The sequence below is a fragment of the Anser cygnoides genome, chromosome 3 (assembly GCF_040182565.1).
Source record: "Anser cygnoides isolate HZ-2024a breed goose chromosome 3, Taihu_goose_T2T_genome, whole genome shotgun sequence".
Lineage (NCBI taxonomy): Eukaryota > Metazoa > Chordata > Aves > Anseriformes > Anatidae > Anser > Anser cygnoides.
This window is the reverse complement of record NC_089875.1, coordinates 30,420,450-30,441,493: the sequence shown is the minus strand read 5'-3', so window position 1 is coordinate 30,441,493 and position 21,044 is coordinate 30,420,450. Positions and strand designations below refer to the sequence as shown.

At 48.8% G+C, this 21,044-nt stretch overlaps 1 protein-coding gene across 2 annotated transcripts in view; it reads right to left on the bottom strand.

Annotated features, from left to right (window-relative positions):
• Positions 1–15,203: 15,203 nt before the first annotated feature.
• Positions 15,204–21,044, bottom strand: part of TTC7A (tetratricopeptide repeat domain 7A) — a 171,600-nt gene continuing 165,759 nt past the window's right edge. For both annotated transcript variants that reach the window (XM_048079466.2, XM_013171081.3), the window contains one exon: positions 15,204–19,335. In XM_048079466.2, coding sequence (XP_047935423.1) covers positions 19,114–19,335 — 222 coding nt within the window. In that variant the 3' untranslated portion in view covers positions 15,204–19,113. The remainder of the gene's footprint in view (positions 19,336–21,044) is intronic.

Sequence of the window (21,044 nt, the reverse complement as noted above, 5' to 3'; positions counted from 1 at the left end):
CACTCAGGAAACACCAAACTACTTTTGCAAGGCAGTAAGAATCCTGTTCTTTATTTAACACTGGAATCTGTACGGTGGCTTTGGTGTCCTGTGTGTGGCTGTGGTGTCTGCTGCCCGGCTGCAGTGATGCGCGTGCCCAGGACAATGCACTGCGCTAGTGAGGGGTCCAGGTGCTGAGAGAGAGGGGAGATTCCTTCTTGTCTTGGCTGCTGCTTTGTGTAACTCTTCAGTGGTACCATTTCCTTACAGTTGTGAGAAGGGAAAAGCTGGAAGAAAAGGAATTTGGAGGCTGTGGTGTCCCCTCAGAAAGAGCTGTCCCAATTCACATCATCCCCTCAGAGGTTTCCCAGCTCCTTTTCCCCAAGAAGCTCCTCTTGGTGATTTCCACCCAGCCAGGATAGCAGGCGGTTTCCCCCGGCACGCCCAAGAGAAAGCTGATGCTGTTGTGTCTTTGTGTTGTGGAAAGATGGGGCAGAAAGAGGGTGGAGAGGACGGGTGGGGCTGTAAAGGCAAATGGAGAAATGCAGGGGCGGGAAAGCCGCCCTGACCACGCTTGATAAATCTCCCTTTGACTGAGGCACATCAAAGCAGAAAGCAGTAATATCTTCTGGTATTTCCTACTTGGGACTATCACCACGGAGCTGGGTCAGCACAGAGCATACTGGTGCCCCGTGTCAGGTGGGACTGGTAAATGTTCCTCTCCCGGGGTCGAGCATCTTCTCAGCCTGTGAGTTACCTGTAGCGGTGTTATCGGCTCTGGTAATCAGTAACCAGCTAAGGATGTGAGGAGTGGTTTACTGCCCTTAAGCACAGTGGGAACCATTTTAGATATTGGAAATAGTGTGGTCTATTTGTGTGTCAACCAACTTTGCCCGTGCCCTGCTTGCAGTTTCTGCAGCACAATGTTGCTGAAGGGCTGAGGGAAGAGCCTTGCTGTTGGGGTTTGCATGCTTCCTGGCTTCCTGCAGTTCTGCGCAGATATTAAGGAAACACAACTTGTTATTTAGCCCCCGCTCTGTGCTGAGCCCTGTTGCTTATCCGTGGACAAACAGCACTCCCATTCTCTGTTGACGAGCCCAGGCATCTCCTACAAAGACCACAAACAACGGGAAAAAGCCCCCTGCAGTTTTACGGTGCCTAGCCAGGAGAGAACCCAGTCCTGGAGGAGACTTTGGACTTTCTTGAAGCTTGAATAGTTCTAAAGGTCGCTGTTCCTGTGGGGGCTGGGTGAAACTCGCACCCTAAGGTAGGGGAGAACTTTGGTGGTCTTCGCATCTGTCCTGTGAGCCCTTGGCTTTGTGCTCCACCAACAAGACGTAGTGGGACAAGACATATGCAGAAGAGTCTGTTTATAGCTATGTGTCTTTCTGGACTGACAGAGTATACGTAACTCCTTAGTTTTCGGATGCACAAAGGTTTTTTTGTCTTCCTTTACTGTACTATGTCAGATTTGCCAACTGAGTTGCTGGTAGGACAGGTCTGCCAGGAGACCATGTCTGTCCATGTCCCTCCAGCACCTGAAGGACCTGGGAGAGCATTCAGGAGGCATTTGGAAATGTTGGTCGAGGAAAGGAATTCCCTCGGAATGCTGCAGCCAACCTCATCCTTTGCTTGCTCGCAGCAGTGTTAGCTACGTGTGGCTTCACTGCGGTCAGAGGTGTTCCCTCCACAGAGTGGAGAGGAGCCCCAAGCGTAATCTCCCTGCCTGCAGCTTGTTGGGCTGTCTGACAGCCTGCTAAGCTGCTCTCCTTCCTGCCGAGGGTCCTCGGGCATAATTTTATTTTCTAGGAAAGGTCCCAAGTAAGATCCTGAGCCTGCAGCCCTCCCACCACCCCACTTGCCCTGCTGTGGAGCAGGCTGCAGCTTATGTGCTTGTGCCTTAGCACGAACCCTTCAGCTACTGTCCACCGAAGACAGCTTTTGACTTGTGCCAGATTTCACACTTGCGCCTTTGCTCTCACATCACCTTTGTGGTGAATGGATCTGTAGTGCCTAAGTTAATGGGGTGCTCTGAGAAAGGGTTACGTTGTCCCCTTCTTCCCAAACGGAAGGAAAGGACTGACCAATAACTCAAGGCAACAACTCGATCCATGGGGTAATTTTGCAACCAGTTATGCTTCTGCTGGTGTAACCCTGGGGCTTCCCTTTGACTGGGTGAGGTGGCTCAGCCCTGCCCTCATCTCCCCTTTGTAAACAAATCTCACGCTCTGTGATACTGATATCCCCACCTCGTAGTGAAAATGCCTCCTTTGATGGCTTTAAAATAAACAGGTATCTATATAAAGTAGTATTGCTCCATAAAAATCAATAGATCCCGGTGCTTGTGAACTTGGTGCCTTCGACCTCCTTGTGCTGCCGTGTGAACGAGGCTCCCGCTGTACCGACGTGTCTCTGCCTTTAAGGCAGCAGGGGACGCAGGGCTGAGTTTTCTTTATAGTTACTTTCAAGTACTTATCTGCACGAGGATGATGCGAGGGCTGTTTCCTCTTGTCGTCAGAGTTGCAGAAAGGATTTTATTCCCCTGTGCTCCTTGGGCTTGTTGAGCACCAACTTGCTCCTGCTGGTGCAAGACCATCGCTCCTTCTTCCCCTCTGCCCTAAGCGGGGAGCTACACGGCCTGCCCAGGCTGAGCAGCACACCAGGAAATATCTGCTTTTTGGAAACTCAGCTGAATCTGGTTTTCTAGGATGTTTCTTGCCAATGCAGCCATTAGTGCGAGCCTGTCTTAAAACAGCTTAGACCCTACTGCAGTTTCTGTTCTACATGCCCACAGCTTCCCAAGGGTCTCAAGTGGGTCATTTTAAACTTGGATGTCCTAAAGCTGCTGCAGGTCTTGTGTGCTGCTCAGTTTTAAGTTGGCTCTGAGATGCTACCGTTTACAACAGGGCTGCCCATGGGTGACTGCTTTAATGCGTTCCCTGCTCGTTACTGCACAGTGCATCACGTTTGCTCCAGTTTGAAGGGATTTTCATCCTTTGCTGTAGATCTGAGCAGGTTTTATTGCATCTCTGGAGGTACCCTGGACCCCAAGCAACACGCTGCACTGCAGCAGGAGCGCCAGTGTGCCTTGCCTTTGCTTTAATGATGGTGCTGCAGGCATGTGGTAACAATAGCAAGGGTCTTGTGGGGTTGCCTGCTGCCTCCTCATGCCCTCAGAGTGACAATGTATGCACTCACAACACTGTAAAACATAGCCCAGCAATCCCTGTGAAACCAGGGGGAGAGCTCAGTGCCCAACAACCTGCTTCAGCATCCTGGAAATTTCCTCTCTGCTTCTGAAACATGCACATGCAGCCATAATGATGATGCAGAGGGGATGGGGCATGCACCATGCAGCGCCAAGTGCAGCCACGGGCAATGATAAGGTGGATTTCATTGCTTCTTCTTGTCTTGTGAAAGAAGCCATGCAAAGGACAGGGCCCCTTAGCTCCTGTGAGTGCTCTGCAGGGCAGCCCTGGGTAAGCACTGCTGCCAGCCATGGGGATCAAGGGTGTGATGAGGTGAGAAGGGCCCAAGTGCTCACCGGTCTTTCCAGACCCAGTTATCATACAGATGTGTGTTACATTTACATTGTGGCTGATCGGTAGTGGGAAATTACAGCCCGGTAGCTGGAAGGGAAAAATTCCCATGCAGCACAACTGAGAGGTATAACCTTGGACCATCAGATGCAATTGGGTTCAGGTACAATAATGGTGCTAAGCTTTGCCCTATTAACTGCTTGATAGAGCAGCTGGGTTGGTAGATCCTGCGATGATATCTGAAGTCCTGTTTAAGATAATGTGGGCTTTTAGTCCGACACAGGGCTCTTCCTCAGCCTGAGCACGCCCAGCGGTGTGTGAGGGAACACCCAGGGCCCGCTGCGCTCCACCTGGGAGGAGCAGTCGCAGCACCGCATCGTGCTGAGCCCTGCTGGGTGCTCGTCCGTCGGCAGCCTGCTTGGCATGCAAAGATACCTTTTCTGCAGTGAAAAGGGTTTGATTCACCCAGGTTGAGATCGCTTTTATTAGCATTGCTAAAACGCCAAGAGCATATACCGCTGATAACCTTCTGTTCAGTCGGATCATCTGCTACATATGTGATCCTAGCAGAGGTGATTTGGAGAGGTGTGTTTATTGCTTTGCACTTTAGCAGATACGGATGTTCCTGGCAGTTTCACAAACATGTCCTTGGTTAAAGTCTGTTGCTAGGCAATAGTTTCAGATAAGGAATACATACAAATCCCTGAATGCTCAATTTTTAGGGCTCTGGGCACTCAGAGGAGGGGTGCGTGGCAAGGTCCTGCTTTCGTCTGGAGCACCCAAAATGAATTTTAATATTTGTTGGCCTGGGAACACCATCAAATTGTAAGAATCTGCAGGATATCCCTCTCCTGCATCCAGCCAGCTGCAGTGCGCTGCAGAATAGGCGGGTCGGGGGAGCAACCAGCCCCACTCCCCGCCTCAGGGAATAAGGTACAGAAAGGACAGTGCCCACCTAGGACTGCTCACGGCAGAGTCTTGCACAGGGAGATGACAGGCAGGGATCACTTGCTACCCCTCTTTCTGATTCTGTGTGTGCGATCCATGCGGCCCCTGCAGCTAGAGGCCACCTCAGGAGGTCACCTCATGTCTGTCACCCCCGTGCCTTGTGACCATCAGTCACTGACGCCCTCGGTAAGCCAAGGGGAACCCTCCCATGGCGGTTCTGTGTTGCTCAAATCTCACAGATCATATCTACAACTTGGGCGGATTTCGTCTAAAACCAAACCTGCTTCTGTATTCCCCACCTGCCCCGTAGCTTTAGGTCACCCAGTTTTCACTCGTGCAGACCTGAGCAGTTTTCTCCACCTTACAGTCTGTCTTTGGGGCTGCCACGCGATGCTGCTGGGCAGGGGGCGAGCCGCACTGCTGCTTTCTGCAGCAGCCTCGCAGAAAAGTGTCTGGTCTTCTCCTCTCCCAGTTTCTCCGCCGTGTGCGAGGCCGAAGCTACTAGCTGCGTGAGCTTGGCAGCAGCGCTGGCTTTGAGCTGACTTGACACATAGGAAGCAAATAGAGTCATAAAGTATATGCGGCAGCGTGATGCGCGCTGAAGCGATTCGGGGGCTAATGTTTCCAGCGACTGTATTCTTAGTAACGGAGAGCAGCGACCTGCCCGCCTTCACTCCAGCAGGTTACGACGCCCGCCACGGAGCCTGACGGCGGGCCCAGTCCTGTCCCCACGGGGCCGGGGGCTGTGTGGGCAGTGCCCCGCGCCCCGACCCCTCAGGCCCCGCTCATGGGGGCCCCGCACTGCAGGCCGCGGGGCCAGCACACGCTGCCTCCTCTTCCCAATGCGCGGCGGCACGGAGGAAAGCATGCCCGAGAAGTGACTGTGCTCCCCCGGGAGTTAGGAGGGACCGGCCCGGCTAAAATGAGAGGAGAAAGTTTTATATCCGCGTAGCTACTAACTCTTTATTTGGAAAAACAGGCACTGTTTGTCTGGCGCTTCTTGGAGCGTTGGCTTAATATTAAAATGACCTCCGCACAAACCCCAGAGGAGAAGAGAGAAGCTGCAGTTTTCTTTCCATCAGCTCTCGCCTCAGAGCAGAGGCTTCAAAACTGGGCCGCAGCTGCCCTCGCTGGTGCGGCCCCAGAGGGAGCAGCCGCGTTTCCCTTCACGAGGCCGTAGCCCCGCGGCCTCCTGAGCCACCCTGCTCCAGCCCCCTTCCAACAGGGCCAGCGCGGGCAGGGTGCTCCGGGCATGGTCCCGTGGGGTTTTGGCTGTTTCCAAGCGTGTACCCACCCCCCCCCCCCCAGCCTCCTGGGGAAACCCGTTCCAGTGCCCGACCACCCTCTCTGAAAGAAGTTTGGTTTTACGTTTAAAGGGAATTTCTTGTGTTTCACTACCGCCACCAGCAGAGCCGGCATCTGAGCCACGCCAGGAGCCCTTCGATCATGGATCTGCCTGGGGAGGGCAGGGCTCCTTCCTTCTCGTGCTGTCCCTTGGATGCCGTGTTTGTCCCCACAACAGCTCGCTGCAGGCAGCAGGAAGTAGCGCTATCTGCTTGGCTCCCCGTAGGTTTAAATGTCTGCTCACATACTTATGGGCATGAGAGTTTATATATGCAAAACCTAATTTGAAGCGCGGGCCCATCTACTTAGCGAGTGTTTTACAGCCTTTGGTCACAGGGTTCAGTCCTACCTTTGCACTTTGCTGCCTATATCAAGATGCCCATGAAGGCACCTCGATCGTGCCCTGCCTCTTCTCTAAGTTACTTTTTAACCTGATAAGAATACAATTATCATATGGCCTCTAACGCCCAAGAACATAAATGCTTGGGCTGCAAGAGCTTTCCTGTGTGTTCTCCAGGAAGGCTTTGATCATGGAAGTTACTTTTGCTGTACCCAACACCACTAAATACATGCCCAATTTTCCTGTCCCTATATCAAACACTGCGTGTTAGGGAGCCTAGAATAGCAGCTGCTGCCACTCATGTTAACCGAGAGGAGCACAGGATGCTGAAGTGTCTAGTTTCTCATCACTTATGGGATGGATAAAAGTATCTCTTGTACTGACTAGTGCATCAAATATGAATGATGCAGATAGAGTGGCTGTTTACACACAGTGATCTATTTTAGTTAAATTGAAAACACACACAGGGGAGTGTTTCAGCTTTGTGGATAGAAAACAGTGGAAACCTTTTTTTGTTTTGTTTTGTCTTTTCTGCTTGCCAGTGACAATTGGTTCTCAGGGGTGCTCAGCCTGCAGCTGGGAAAGGATGAGCTCTCTTCTTTTAGGGCAAAAATCCAGGTATCGATCGCTATCCAGCCAGATCTCACGAAACCGAGGAAGGGGTGCTTGCCTCCCTTTATCATTCTAATTTTACCTTAATACTCAAATCTTTTGTACAGTGTTAACATAAGCATTTACAAAGCTGGTCCCTCTGGAGGATGACAGCAATTGTTTTGCTTAATGTTTAATGGCTTCCTCTCCCCCTGGACTCCGTGCCAGTGCAGCTTGTAATGAACAAGCTCTGGAAGGATATTATAGCCTCACTTCATCTATTAGGACACTTTACATAGAAATGTATTTTGCACCACCATGAATTATACAAGCACACAAATTAAAGATACATATGCAATAACTGCACACAGAGAGCATTGTCTGCAGCAAACTCATTAGCAGAATGAATTACTCGGCAGAAAATCACTTAACCTTTGTAGATTTCCTGGTACCATGTGTATTAATGCTGTTGCTTTGTTTTGAGGTAATGTCGCTCTGTTATCTAAAAACATGCTCCAGATTTGAAAATTAATGTTACAACATGAAGGTTTCCTCTGAACACGCTAATTATATAGAAAGCAAGAAGTGAGTTCTTGTTTGCTTTCCCCTATCTCCTGTGTGCAAAGACTTCTGAAACCAGAACCAAATGATGCAGGGCTAAATTCGTTTTGAGGAGGAAAAGATAAAAAATGAAATAAAGGGCTTTGGTTTCCACGGGTAAATGTTGATCACAAGTGGAAAGCTTCACTGAATAATCCTCATCAGGATTTGCCTGCAGGGCTCAGTGGCTAATGTTTTGCTGTGGAAAATATTTCTCTAGCAGCAAAATGAGATGGGGAAAATAGCAGAATAACTTCTATGGCAAAAGGCCTGCTTTGGTTAGAAAAACAATGTTCAACATGCACATGGCTCTGTCAGGAAGGCTGCTAGCAGGAATATGGCAACTCGAGTTATTTTGCAAGTAGTCAAAAACAGGATGCATCAGGAATAGCACACTCAGGGCCGAGTAACCCGCATGGAAACGCACTTCTGCAGGAAGCTCTGTGCGTGGTTGGACCTCAAAAGGTAGGTATTTTTGGTGGCAAAGCATCTCTGAAGCTTTGTGTGGGATTTTTTGTGAGAACGGCTGTGCAGCTGGCAATTTCAAGCGATGTTGGTGACCTGACTTCTGACTCATTCAGCAGTAAGGCGATGATAGCTGTCCTGTTCAGTGGGAGCAGAAACTGGGTTTTGTTGCAGAAATGGGGTTTTGTTGGCCCCAGAAACTGGGGAGAAGGGGCTGCAGGTGCCTGTCGGGGCTGGTGACCCACTTGGCAGCATGCTTCTGGCTGCCTTGCATGGGCACCGCAAAACAAAAGCAATGGGGAAAAAAACAGGCTCAATAATAGGTGTTACATTTGCAGATTTATTTCAGGGCCATGCTAATGGAAATGAAAGTAGACGGTGATCCTGACAGGGACTAGAACAGATTGATGTTCCCTGAAGCCGTTGCAATTAATGTTTCCTGAAGCCATTGCATATGGGATCTGTGGGGTCTGATGTTGCTTCTGTGGCACAGAGTTGATTCTACTTTTGTTGGCAAAACAACATTGTTGTTTCCAGATTGGATGCTGTATCACCCTTCTATCTTATATAGCTGTAATTATAACCCTGCAGAGCACGTTAGTAGAGAGCGAAGGTTATTGATTCCCACTGATACATTCCAGGTGATATTGGTACAAATGGCATGAAACTTTGGCCTCGAGGGGAAAACTTCAGCAGAAGGCTACTTGGAATAATTAAACCAATCGTACGAGCTGTGTCATCCTGAAATGAACCAACGCGCAATATTAACCTGGCTGAAACTCCAGCCTCCTTATGGATCCAAAGCCCTGAGCTGCCTGAAAAGGCTGGCACCTGGGTGGCGTTGGTCCTGAATCCTGCTCTAGCTGTCAGCATCACTGAGCTTTGCAACTAGTTAGCTGTGGAGTAAGTAGGGAAAACCCAGTATTCGCTGCATCTGCACATCAGCATCATCTGCTGCTTTATCCTCTATCCTTTACATCTAGATGTTGTGAATTCGGTGTGGTGTACTTGCTGGCAGGGGAAAGGAGCATTGGGTACAGGGGGCATCATGGACACTGGCACTGAAGTAAGCAGAAGGTCTGGAAGGGGCAGGGGAGGAATCAAGGTGATGAAGAAAGGACAGTCTGAATCCCCCAAATCTCTGTGCACTGCATTTCACTTGCTGCAAGAAAGCAGCTTCTAAGAAACTGCTAATTTGGCGAGGCCGTGGATCAACAGACTTCAGCCTCCTGTGAATTATGTGAGTGCTCTTATTTATTGCTGGAGGTTACAACAGGTTAACGCTGCATATCGGGATCATGAGATTTCTCAAGAGCAATATAAAGTGTTTCACATATGGGCTGAACAACTGAAGTGTAGAGTCTGTAAAGGCTCCTGATCCAAAAGCTGTAATTTGCAGAGACAAATGAAGCAAGGTTATTTATTCCTGGTGGAGGCTTACAAGAACATACATTGTACCTACTTAGATTTTTTTTCTATAAGAGGAATGGGAGAAGAAGATGATACTAAAGTAGATTAGTGGCATGTCATCCTTTCTGTAAGAAAGAAAAAAAACAACAAAACCCAAATTTTAGAATTGCTCTTCTAGTGAAACCAGATCAGCTCTGATTTTGAAACAGAGGTCATTGTCCTGGAGTTAGAGCACAGTGCTTTGTAAGTTGAAGCTAAAACATAACTGTGTATCTTACCAGCATTATCCTAACTATACTCCCTAACTATAACAGCAGAATTCAAGGCTTGGGCAAAAATGCTTGCCAGATACTGAGCAACTCTTTGTATTTTAGTTTTTGCATAGTGAAGTTGCAGAACCCCCTGTATGTTAATGAATATTTCTGTTTTCATTGTAAGTTGGCAACAGTGCTTTTCTTTCATGTGGGATGACTGGACGCATGGCTGCTTAGTTAGCATTTTGGTTTTCCTGGCATAGTTATCAACATGAGTGAAAATATTCATACACGGATTTGAGAAAGTGGAGCCACTGTCAAATCAGTTGCTCAACTGTTCAAAGAGGTATAAGTTAAAGACATTTTTCAACTGTGTAAAAGAGCTTTTAGTCCCTAATTCCATAGTGAATGGTGAGCCCTGTAAGATGAATCCTCTATCTGCTCTTTTGTAAACCATGTATGCTCCTTGCTTTTACAGGTGCTTGGGTTTTCTGTTTTTAATTTTTCTTAATGCTCTTCCACACGCACACTTTCCCATCTCCCACCTCATGCTCCCAAATGCAATCATCTCTCTGCATGATTGACCTAAGTGATCACCATGGTTTCCAAGTCAATTCAGGTCCCTGAAGAGGACTTTTAATTAAGAAGCTCTAATAGGATCTAAGAGAAAACTTGTAAGTCACTGGTCTTCAGGCTGAGAGCTACAGATCCCAGGGGTGTCTGTGGCCAACTAGCAAGGGTCCCTAACCATGTCCTTTTCAGAAAGGTCGTATCCTATACGGAAATCTGTATACGTAGTTCTTACAGATCTAGATGTCTGCTGGTAAGTTCCTAGGGATCACAAAAAGTGGAAAAACTCTGAATTAGGCTGCTTTTGAGAGGTGGTAGTGACTGAGAGCAGTGAGGCGAGGGCAGGACCGCACAGCAGTGGCTCTTTGTGTCCAGGCACATGTTCGATCCAGCCAGGCTTAAATCACCAGCGCCTGAATTGTAGATGAGTACATGTGTGGGATTTCCAAAAGCACTTGATATTGGTCCGTATTTACATGGCAGGAACAACCCCACTTGTGTGCATGGGCACGTATGAAGCAGTATGTGGTGATGTTTACACAGCAGCTCTCATTAACCTCCAGAGAACAACCTATGGTGGCTACATGTGGTGCTTGGTAATGTCATGCAGAAGCACTCAAGGATGCTTTCGCACTGGGAGCTCCAGCACTGGCCACATACGGGAACAAGAAGTGGGACTGGAGAACATTGTGGAACTTTTTCAAGTATGGTATTCGCTGAAAAGCAAAGTTCCAGAAAACTGGAGGTGCATAAAAACTTGAGATAACTTTGGTGAATTGTTCTTGGCTGGAAGACAAAATGGAAAATTTAAATGTTCTGTGTAGATTGTTTCAGGACTAAACATCTTGAATTTTTCTTTCAAAATGCTCTCCCTTCTGGCAATTCTCTCAAAACTTCTGGTCATATAAATCCGAGTTATTGAAGATACTGCTTGAGGACTCCTGTCAGAACAACATTTTTTTAATTGGAATTTTTTTAAGCTCTATTTAGTTGAAAATCTCTGAAGTTTTCCTTTGGAATGAAGCTTGAAACAAATTATTTTCTTTCAGCTTATTGCTTCTCACTTAGCTGTCTGAACGAAAACTGCTATGCAAGTTCCCAAGAGGGGATGATGGGAAGTTCGAAAAGAGAAGAAATTGTCAAATAAAAGATTCAGTCGTGGTAAGTGAGCCCCTCGACACGGCAGGGTCCAAGCCGGGACTGCTTGTGCGGAGGTGCTGTGCCTCCTGGCTGCACCACCCCCTGTGCCTGACGTGGGCTGCCCCGGCGATTTACAGAGGAAGGAGCCGCGAATACTGCACTAATGCAACCTGTGAGCTGAGCCCTCCCTCAGCTCCCCTGCCCGGGGTGGGATCGAGGTCCCAAACCCCAACATCAGCAATTTGACCAGTTCTGCGGAGAGAAGCAGCCCTCACTTGGCCGGGCTCGCGGCAGACTTGGTTTGTATCCGCTGCAAAGGGGGATGCGGCACCTCCCTGCTGCCCTTTGGAAAACCCTTCGTATCCTCCAAGGAGGAATAAGAGCGGCGCTATTGTAACTGGGAAATGAATTGCTTACTTTCTGGATTTGGCAGCTTCCTGTTTCGGAAACCTGAGATACCGACTCCAATTTCTGCTTGCTGCCAGCCCAGAAGGAGGGGATCCAAGGCTGCACATCCCGTGAGGCAGCGGTCCATTTGCTAACTGTGCCTGCCGGACAATGCCACTTACACCGGCCACAAAAACACCCCAACCTGCACTGCCCAGAAAGTCACTGCGGCCTTGAACTCCCGTCCCTCTGAAACAGCTCCCGGCACTGTGCATTCAGACGGTGTGTGTTGGCCTCTCTCACAGGGCAGCAAAATACAGGACTGCTTATTACTGATTAATTTATGAACATGCCAGTTTCCAGACCTAATTATGATAGTGTGAGCAGCTGCATTATAAAAAAGATGTCTGACTTGCCATACATAATGTAATGGATCTTTTGCTTCAAGGACTCTGCTGCCCTTTGAAAGTCAATGAGAGCGGGACGCAGGCCTGGCATCGCCGCGGGCGTGCTGCGGCAGCGTGGTCCCAGGGCTGTCACGATGCATTTGGCTCCCCAGCCGTGGTGTGGGGTAGGGGAAGAATTAAGGTTCAGAGCCGCCTTTGCAGCCAGGAGGCTGTCAAGGGGCTGCTCCGCGGTCTGCTTTAGCATGTTTCTGTCAGAAGCGCTGGTAAAGTTGGGCTTTGCCTCCGCGAGAGCATAGAAAATGCTCATAAGGAAAATGTCTTTTACTTTACAACGTAGCGATTCCTCTTCTGCTGCTTTACGACACGTTACTGCACTTGCCATTTCTGCTCTATAAAACCAATGTCTGTCCCAGCTGCATGGTCAAGCTGGTCTGTCTAGCAGCTGCATCAGCTTTGAATGGGATCAGAGCTGAGGATGGCAGCTCGGCAGATTCAGGGGAATGACCTGCAGGGGTTTTCCCTCTGTGATTCAACACTTCCTTACCTTGGAGCACTGAGAAAACCTTTGGATCTTGCCCTTCAGCCGGTGGACCTGTGGGGACATTTTTGGCTGGGAGATGTAGCTCTTCGTTTTAGAGACAACAACTGCAGAGGAAATTGGTTTGACAGCCAGAGCTAAGTGAAATGCTATCCTGGCTGCAGATGGCAACTACATAAACCAGTGATACCTACTGCTACTTCCTCTAACATCAGTCTTTAAGGATCAGCGGGTTATGTGCATTTTTTTGTTGTTCCAGACTCGTTCAGGCACACTGAGGGGGACGTGACACCTCCCAGGGGATGTGGCTCAAGACAGAGTCAACATTGCTGCTTTCCTGGCTCCACGAAAACCTGACAGCCAGAGACAGTAGTGCAAGTGAGCAGCCGGGCAGCAGGGACGCTTCCCATTTCTTCCCTCACTACTCACGGGACTGCTGAACATCCGGGCTTCACACCAGGCAGGAATTCAGCATATATATCGGAGTGAGCTTTCCCCATTCAGCAGCAGGAAAACAGAAGCAGAGGTATGATTAGGTTATTAAAAGATATTCTTAAAAGATATTATTTCAAGAGTATCACGTTAAATTGCTACCAAAGTGCAATTCCTTTCTCCAACATGGGAAGGAGTCCACGCACGTGGGAGTGCCCAAACCATCCGGAGCAAACCTGGGGGCGAAATGGCTTATTTCTTCCCATTTAAACAACGGGAATATCAAGCACCTTCGTGATGCAGCGAGGCTAACTTGCCATGTACTCTAGTTAAGCTGAAATGGAAGAGGAGTGGCCAAGCCTAATTTCTTTGTGAGTTGCCCGTAAGTGGGGACTGAACAACCCAATTCTTCAGTGCCAGTTTGGGTTCCTCCCCCTGCCCCCCACGGACACCCCAGCCATCGGTTTGCTTCCTTTCTCCATATGGGAAAGAGGGGAAAATGCCAGAGCTGGTGTTTGTTTGCTTCCATTTCCAGCTTTTAAGGCTTTGTTGTAACCATTGAAGGACTTAGCTTAGAGGAACCCTGTCCTGCTCGAGCTGTACTGAATGCACGCATAACCTGAAGCAGCCAGCTAGGAAGAATTGCTCTTCAAAAATCCTTTCCTTAATCTGAGCATGACACTAAGGGTCTGGCTTTTTTTAAGGCCCTTTTGAAGCTTGCCCAGAAGATTAACGTGTAAATGCAAAGAATGCGCTGGAAGCTCTTGAATGGAGATAGCTATTTCCAAATGGCCACAGGATTAAACTGATTGTAGCAAAAATCAGATTATTAATGGCATCGTGGCCAAAATAAGGTGAGTCCCTAAACAAGATGACACGGTATTTGCATATGACCTTGATGTTAGTTTCTCACACTACCTTTGTTTATTTTTACTGGAAGAAGCACAAGAAAAGCACGATGCTCGCTTAAATCTGCATAAATCCAAACATCTGAAGCTACACCACTCCTTTTTCCTGGCTCTCTTCCTCTCTGAAAGCATGCTGCTTGCATGCTCACTCCCGTTTTTCCCATGAACTACAGGGTGTAGGCCAAAATGCCCTTTGCAACTGGTAACTTGCTAGGCACACTAGGTTCCAGTTAATGCAACCAATAGCCGTTTCATAATGCCTGAAGTATCTGTGGCATGAATATATTAAAAGCACTGAAAATGGCAGGAAATAACTATGCATGAGGAGCATTTTTTTTTTTTCCACAGGGTCAATTTTATTCATCTGCTGAAAACATCTTCCAATGAGAAGAAATGTTAAGTTACATGGAAAAACGACTGCAACAACCACATTAACAGTATTTGGGCGGCACGGCTGAGTATGAAATGCGCCTAGGTGCCAAAGTTGAGAGAGCCTCTCCGTGCACCGGGGCGGAGAGGCTCCTCCTTGCACCAGCATGCTCTGCTCTGCAGCGGTGTGGTGCCATGGTCCCTTTCGGCGGTGTTAGCTACAGACTGGCATGTGTTTCTTGGGGGAGAATGAGCCGGGTCTTTTAAGATCCAGTCACTTGGGAACTTGCCTTAGTTTGCTGGAGCTGGAGGCATGAGCTGAAGGAGAGGAACCACCTCGGGCTGCTGGGTCAGCGGTTCCCAGCCCTCCTGCTAACACCACCCAGCTGATGGATGCTGCTGCTTCCCGTTCCTGAGAAAATAACTATTTAGCCGACCACGCTCTAATATCCCACTGAACCGACCTACAGCAGCGGGGAGACCATCGCCTGCGGCCAGGCTGGGGGAACAGCCGGGAAGGGTGGGAGCAGCGCCGAGGGCACCCGGCCGGCACTGCAGCTGTCCCTCTGGGCACGGAGCGGCTCTCCTCGGCCAAATACAGGACCTGTGAGGGAGGAGAGAGAAGTCCCAGCTACACATACTCCGTGAATAACTGCCGAACGTGCCTGTAACACAATGCAGTCACAGGCAATTATCGCTTCACCGAGACTGCTCTGGGGAGCCTTACTTTCCTGGGTTGAATTGCAACTATCAAATCTCGGTTGGTTTGGCTGAAAAAAGATCATGGCAGTGATCTGTTTTCACTGATGACTGTTTCCCACTCTGTTGTCATTAAAGTGAAATATAAAGGAGCCAAACTCCGGCTTCACTGAGACTGGTAAAAAATGGGACTTCGGGGGATAACTGCAATTCACACGGCAGCAGCCAGTGCTGTGCCTACCTTGGTTCTCAGCCAGTGAATTTTAAAGTAAACACCCTCCAGGACTGTTCTCCATTTGGATTTATTAGTCATTACTAAGAAAAGATAATTAGCACTTCTGAAACATTGTGATAATCAGTAGCATGAACTGTTACCAGTAGAAACGGACTGGGGTACTGGTGCAGCGCAGGAATATGGCAGCTCTGCTCTGTGCAGAACTCCCCGTGTGTTCCCTGTACGGAGCGAGGACACCGGCGGGCACAGCCTCAGCTGGAGGAAATGCTCATAAATACCAGCACGCTCATAAATACCAACATCAGCGGAGGTGATGCCAGTTTACACGGGCTAAGGCAGGGCGTGGGGTCACTCCTTGGCCTGCTGGGCTTCTCCTTCTATTCACCTGCAGGCAGACTGACTTTTGTTACCATGTACAAACCTTGCTGGTTAAAGGCAATGGCAAATATTGCTTCTTCACTGTGCAACAGAAAAATAAGAGCTAGTTAGTTTCCTTTTGCCGTTTTTTATCTTTTCCCTGCTGACTCAAAGGAAAATAACCTTGTGGTGGAATGAAGGGAAGCGGGCTGTACCTGGATCCTTCAGACAATGATACTATTTTTTCCCCTCTTCTTTCTAAATTAATGAGAAAACAGTTGGACTCAAGTCAGCACTAAGACTCCAGAATCAGTACTTCCCTTATTATTCCCCAAACTTCCATTACTTATAATCATCTGTAATATTCATATGAGGGATGGGATATAAATCTCATGTGCTTAGTCTAAAACCCTAAGCATTAAGCATGCCAGGCTTCCTGCTATGCAAAGGAGTATTACTTAATCAGCTCACGGAAGTGGGTCTATTAGATTTATCAATGTTGGTATCTAAATAAATACTAGAATGCATAGGCATGTTTGTAGTCTTTGTTTTTGTTTATCTGTACCTGAAAGTATGAGCAAAATCCATGCTTAAGAACAAGCACAGATAGAGGACCTACCCCCCGAAATACTTGCAAGTCTGTGAACACCGCCCTCCTTCCTGCCCTGTGCAGAGCATTTTAGGTCAGTATAATGTCAGTCTCTAAACCTCAAAGTATTAGCAAGAAAACACAGAAATGTACCAGCAACCTTACAGAAATGCACTGTTCCAGCAAACGTGCTTTGTACCCTCTGGGAACTTCCCAGCAAATCTTGGGGCCGAGTCCAAATCTATCGCTGAGGCAGAGCTGTGCCTGCAGCTGATGTCGGGGCTGTGGTGTGTTGCACGGGTGGAGATGCCTCACCTGTGTAACTCCTCTTGATGCTGATGGGAGCTGCGTCTTCCGGCAGCAGAGCACCTCAGGGCTGCGATTCCAGTGCCAGTGCCGCCCCCAGAGGCACAAAGCAGCTGCAGGGCCAGCATCCGGCTGGCTGATGCACACAAAGCACCCGCGCACCTCTGCACCTCTCCTGGGAAGATGAGTGCCGTGGAGGTTTCAGTGCCACCGAGATGAAGCTCCCTCCCTCGGTGGTCACCAAGGCGATGCGTTGGTGGCTGCTTACAAGCTATGCACACAGAAGTAACAAGGTCTGCGAGCGGTTGCTTCTCTGACCTCTTAGAACAGAGATTGTGAGAACGGTCGCAGGGACTGAGGCACGGCTTGTACTCGAATAGCTGTCTGGTACACTGGGGTTACCATGGCAGTGCCCTGCAGACAGATGCTGCAGAGGAAAGCGGAGATGTCAGATCACAGGGACTCTTTTGTGTCTTAGACAGAAGGCTCGCTCCCATCCTGGAACTGGCCCGTGGACCAGAACAAGTATTGGAAGGCAATCCCAATCTCGATGTATCTACTGAAGTCTATTGTCAGATTGCTTCTAACAGTGGAACTGGCTTTAAAACACCTGGCTAACAATGTACAAACCATGTCAACACTGATTTCCCTCCTCCCCGTCCTCATTTCCCACCTGCAGCACAGAGCTGACCTCAGAGCATCCCACACAGCAAAACGGATCTCTGCTGTAACTTTCTGTCTCCATGAAAGTCATTTAATTCTGGTACTATTCTTTCCTATGCTGCTGGTGCTATCGCAAACAAGTGATGTGGCTGGGTAACACTGTCTTTGTGGAAACCTGCCTCTGGCCTGAGGAGCCTCGGCTGATGCCACTGAGAAGCTGGAGACCCGATGGGCTGAGCGCTTTCTGTGGCTGCGCTGCTTTCCCTCCCAACACCTGGGTGAGCTGAGGAATACGCTGGGCTCTTGCACTAGTCTGGTTTAACACTGCCATCACCCCAAAAATTGGCTTGGGCGTGCAACAGGCTTCTTGGAGAGCTTGGTGTAGCCTGCTGCCTGGGCATGGGTGCCTCCAGAGGAGGCTGGGGCAGGAGCAAAAGCACAGGCACGGCCCAGGAGGTCTCTGCTAGCCTGCAGGTTTCCCAATGACTGTAAACAATGCTGACTTCAAGTCTGCTCCAGAGCCTCCTGGTCTTGCAGGAATAACTCCGACTCATTTACTGCCTGAGGACGTTAGGATTTCTGGAAGGAGCTAGCTGCAGACTGCAATACTGGGCACAGCCATCGTACACGGCGTGTTTCAGTGCAAACCTGCTTACAGAGCAGGCACAAGTCTTCTTTGGTCAGGAACGGGCACGTGGCCCCAACCTTTTGTGTAGGAAAGCGCCCGCGGCTCATTTCTGCATCCCCTTCGCCTTGGGAGCACCGCGGCCGGGGCTGGCAGCACGTTAGAGCTCCAGCTGGCTGCAGAGGCTGCGGGCAGGTCACCCAGAGCTGGGTGAGGATCGGCTTAGCGTGGGGTCCGGCAGCTGCCTCTCCGCCCCTGCCAGCCAGCGGGAGGGCAGTGGATTAGGAGCTCTTCAGACAGCTCCAGGGATCACGCTTACATCTGATGCGATGCACAACACGAGCCCGCTCCGCTGCAGGCGCGGCCCCTACCTCTGACGTGAGATGTCTGCAGAAAATCCCAGGATTTGGTTTTAAAAGAAAAGCAATTCTTATACACACATGCTGCCTTCAGCGTACTTTCCCTTAGCAGAATGCTGCTGTCTTTTAGACCATGAAAAGACAGATATGAACAGGTTTGGTGCCAGGAACAGCACTGCAGTCAAGCACAGAGTTCAGTCACTACATGCTGGTAATCGTTTCATTCCTAAAAGTGAGGGAATGGGTGATTAACAAGAATGAAGCTCAGAGTTTATAATTAGCTACTTCAAGAAAGGCCTTTCAATAATATGTAATTGGAGATACATACATGCTTTTAATGCTAGGCCAAGTGTGAACTGATTGGGTCTTTGGTCTTTCTGCTTTTGTGAATCACACTACAATAGCAGCTTAAAAATAAAAAGTATTTTTAATTTAAACCGGTCTAGGCAAATGCCACACTAAATATAGTGTGTATATGCAGTATATAAGAGCAAGGCAAGAAAAAGGATTATCAGAATAGCTGAAATAATTTTGTAAATGGCATATACTGCACATCTATATGGTTTAATTGTCATTCCTATCCTGTCAGATCTGTGTGGAGGCAGCTAGGTGCTTAAATACAACTTGGTACATTAGTTGGTGCATTTACTCTTGTTTAGAGCTGGTCTGGGCTTTACCTCAGGGTTTGGGGGTTTTATCTTTGGATTTGGGGTTTTCATCCTTAATAAAAACCGAAAGGTGCAAGTGCTTTGAACAGCTGTACTCCAGCACAATCTATTCTACAGTCACCTTGAACCAACACTTTGAAGTAAGTCTTTCTATTAACTTGAACAGGGGGTTAACCGGGCATCTGTGAAGAAAAAAGGCATTCTCTTTCTCTGCCTGTTGCAAATTCCTCTACAGTTAGACTCGTCTCAGCTACGCATGTAGACCTGAGCCCCGTCCTGGAATTATTTTGCCCAATTCCAGGTTACAATGGCACTTTTGTGTTAAATCCAGTTTCTTCACTGTATGTCTTTTTGTCTGTCTGTTGGTGTCTGTCCATTGAATGAAGAAGCCTCAGAGCTCCCTGGGTATGACAGTGAACGGGATGACAGGACTGCTGGATTCGAGGTCCAGAGCGGTGAGGAAGCATTCGATGGCTGCTTCGTTTTTCCCCTGAGCTTGCAGGACCTCCCCGAGGCTGTTCCAGGCCTGGTGGCTGGTGTTCTGGATCCGGATGGCGTCTCTGAGGACCTTCTGGGCCAGCTCCCTCCGCCCAAGTCTGTTCAGCACCAGGCCCTGCCAACAAACAAGTGAGGAGCGGTTAGTGGGGGCACCAGGTGGCAGAAGAAAGGAGAGCCCAAGCTCCCAGCAGGCTGGGCAGACCTAAGCGTGCAGGCGCAGTAGCCCTATGCAGGGGATCTCCCCCGTGCTTCTGGAGAAGAGGAGCGATCAGCCTTTAATCTCTGCTTTTTCTGGTTGTGATCCTTTTGATTTTGTAATTTAAAACGGTAACTGTGAAGATTAAGCAGAGACTGATCCAGCCCTGCAAGCACTCCTGCTGTGTTACCGGGAGGGCGAAACACTGGTACTGTGTGATGCCGGTAAGCAGGGAAAGGCTGTAGGCCCCTTAAGCATCCCTCCCTTCTGCACCAGCTTCCAGTCCCCAGGAACTCAGGTTCAACTACACCAAGTACCTAAATTAACACTTGCATGTCTGGAAAATCCATCTGAGGCTGAGGTGAAGTCCCTCAGCTCCAACATCTTGACCATATAGAAAGACCTTTCCTCTTGACAAACGGACTAGAGGGATGAGACCCCCTTCCAGGGCCAGGCTAGCCATAACAGCATTGGGGCCCCTCTGTCCGTTGTAGAGCCTAAGGCAACGTGGGGGAGAAGGATGGAGGAACCTTGCTTAAAAAGCTGTCCTTAGGGTAAGAAAAGACACAAGTGGGTGTAACCATCTGGAAGGAACAGGAGGGGGAGGATGAAAGAAGCGGTAGGAAGAACATGTTTTCCTATAGGGCTCACGTAGATGCCTCTGAACTGACAAAGCATCTAATGAGCCGGGCTCCCTTTTAATTATACAGCACCCGACCTCGCTAAGCCCAGGTGGTCACGCTGGCTTTGCATGCCACAGCGTATTAGTGGCATTTTCTTGCTTCCTCCTCACGGTGCACACACCAGGATGAAGGCCTCGCCAGCTTCATCCAGATGTGGCCCGTGGAAGAAGCAGCCAACACCTCCATGTTGCCTGCCAAGCGCTCAGTATGTTCATATGCTGCAGCACCAAACCTCATAGATGCCACCACTGCTACGAGGTGACCTCTCTGCGAGGATGAGCTTAAAGGCTTTGTCCTACAGCGTGAGGGATGACCCAGCAGGGTCCATGCTACCTTGCCAAAGCAACCACCACGGTGCAAGCAACAGATGCTTCAAAATTTGTAAGGATTATGCTCTTAGGGTCAAGTTTATACAAAGCAAGAGCTCATATCCAAGTTGTCCCTGTCCTCTGCAGAAAAAACAACAGTCCTTCCCCATGTTGGGTGAGGGACTGCAGTGTATAGATGAGCTCTTGCCATCGATTCCTCAGCCAAGGAGTTCAGCTATTCAAAGGCTTCCACATCAGAACAGCCCAAGCGATGGAATTCAGTTTTACAGTGTCATGTATAATAGCAGCCCAGTAATGAAATGCCGTGTATTGGAAATCTTTTACTAAGAAAATACCACAATTTAATTTAGTGGACATGTGGAAATGTTGTAAAGGGAGATGACTGCCTGACTTCATGCGTTTCCTGATACGAGACAGTATGTGGAAGCAGTCATATATACGAAGAGAAGCATTACTTCTGCCTTTAATGGGTCTAGTTGCCTTCAGCTGATATCAAAAGATGTAAGAAACCTGAAAACTCTTGCAACTAGAACCCAAATTAAATTTCTAATGAAAAAATGTTGATACTTTTTGAATTAATGAAGATTTTTCTTTTGTCTTGTTTTGTTTGCTCTTG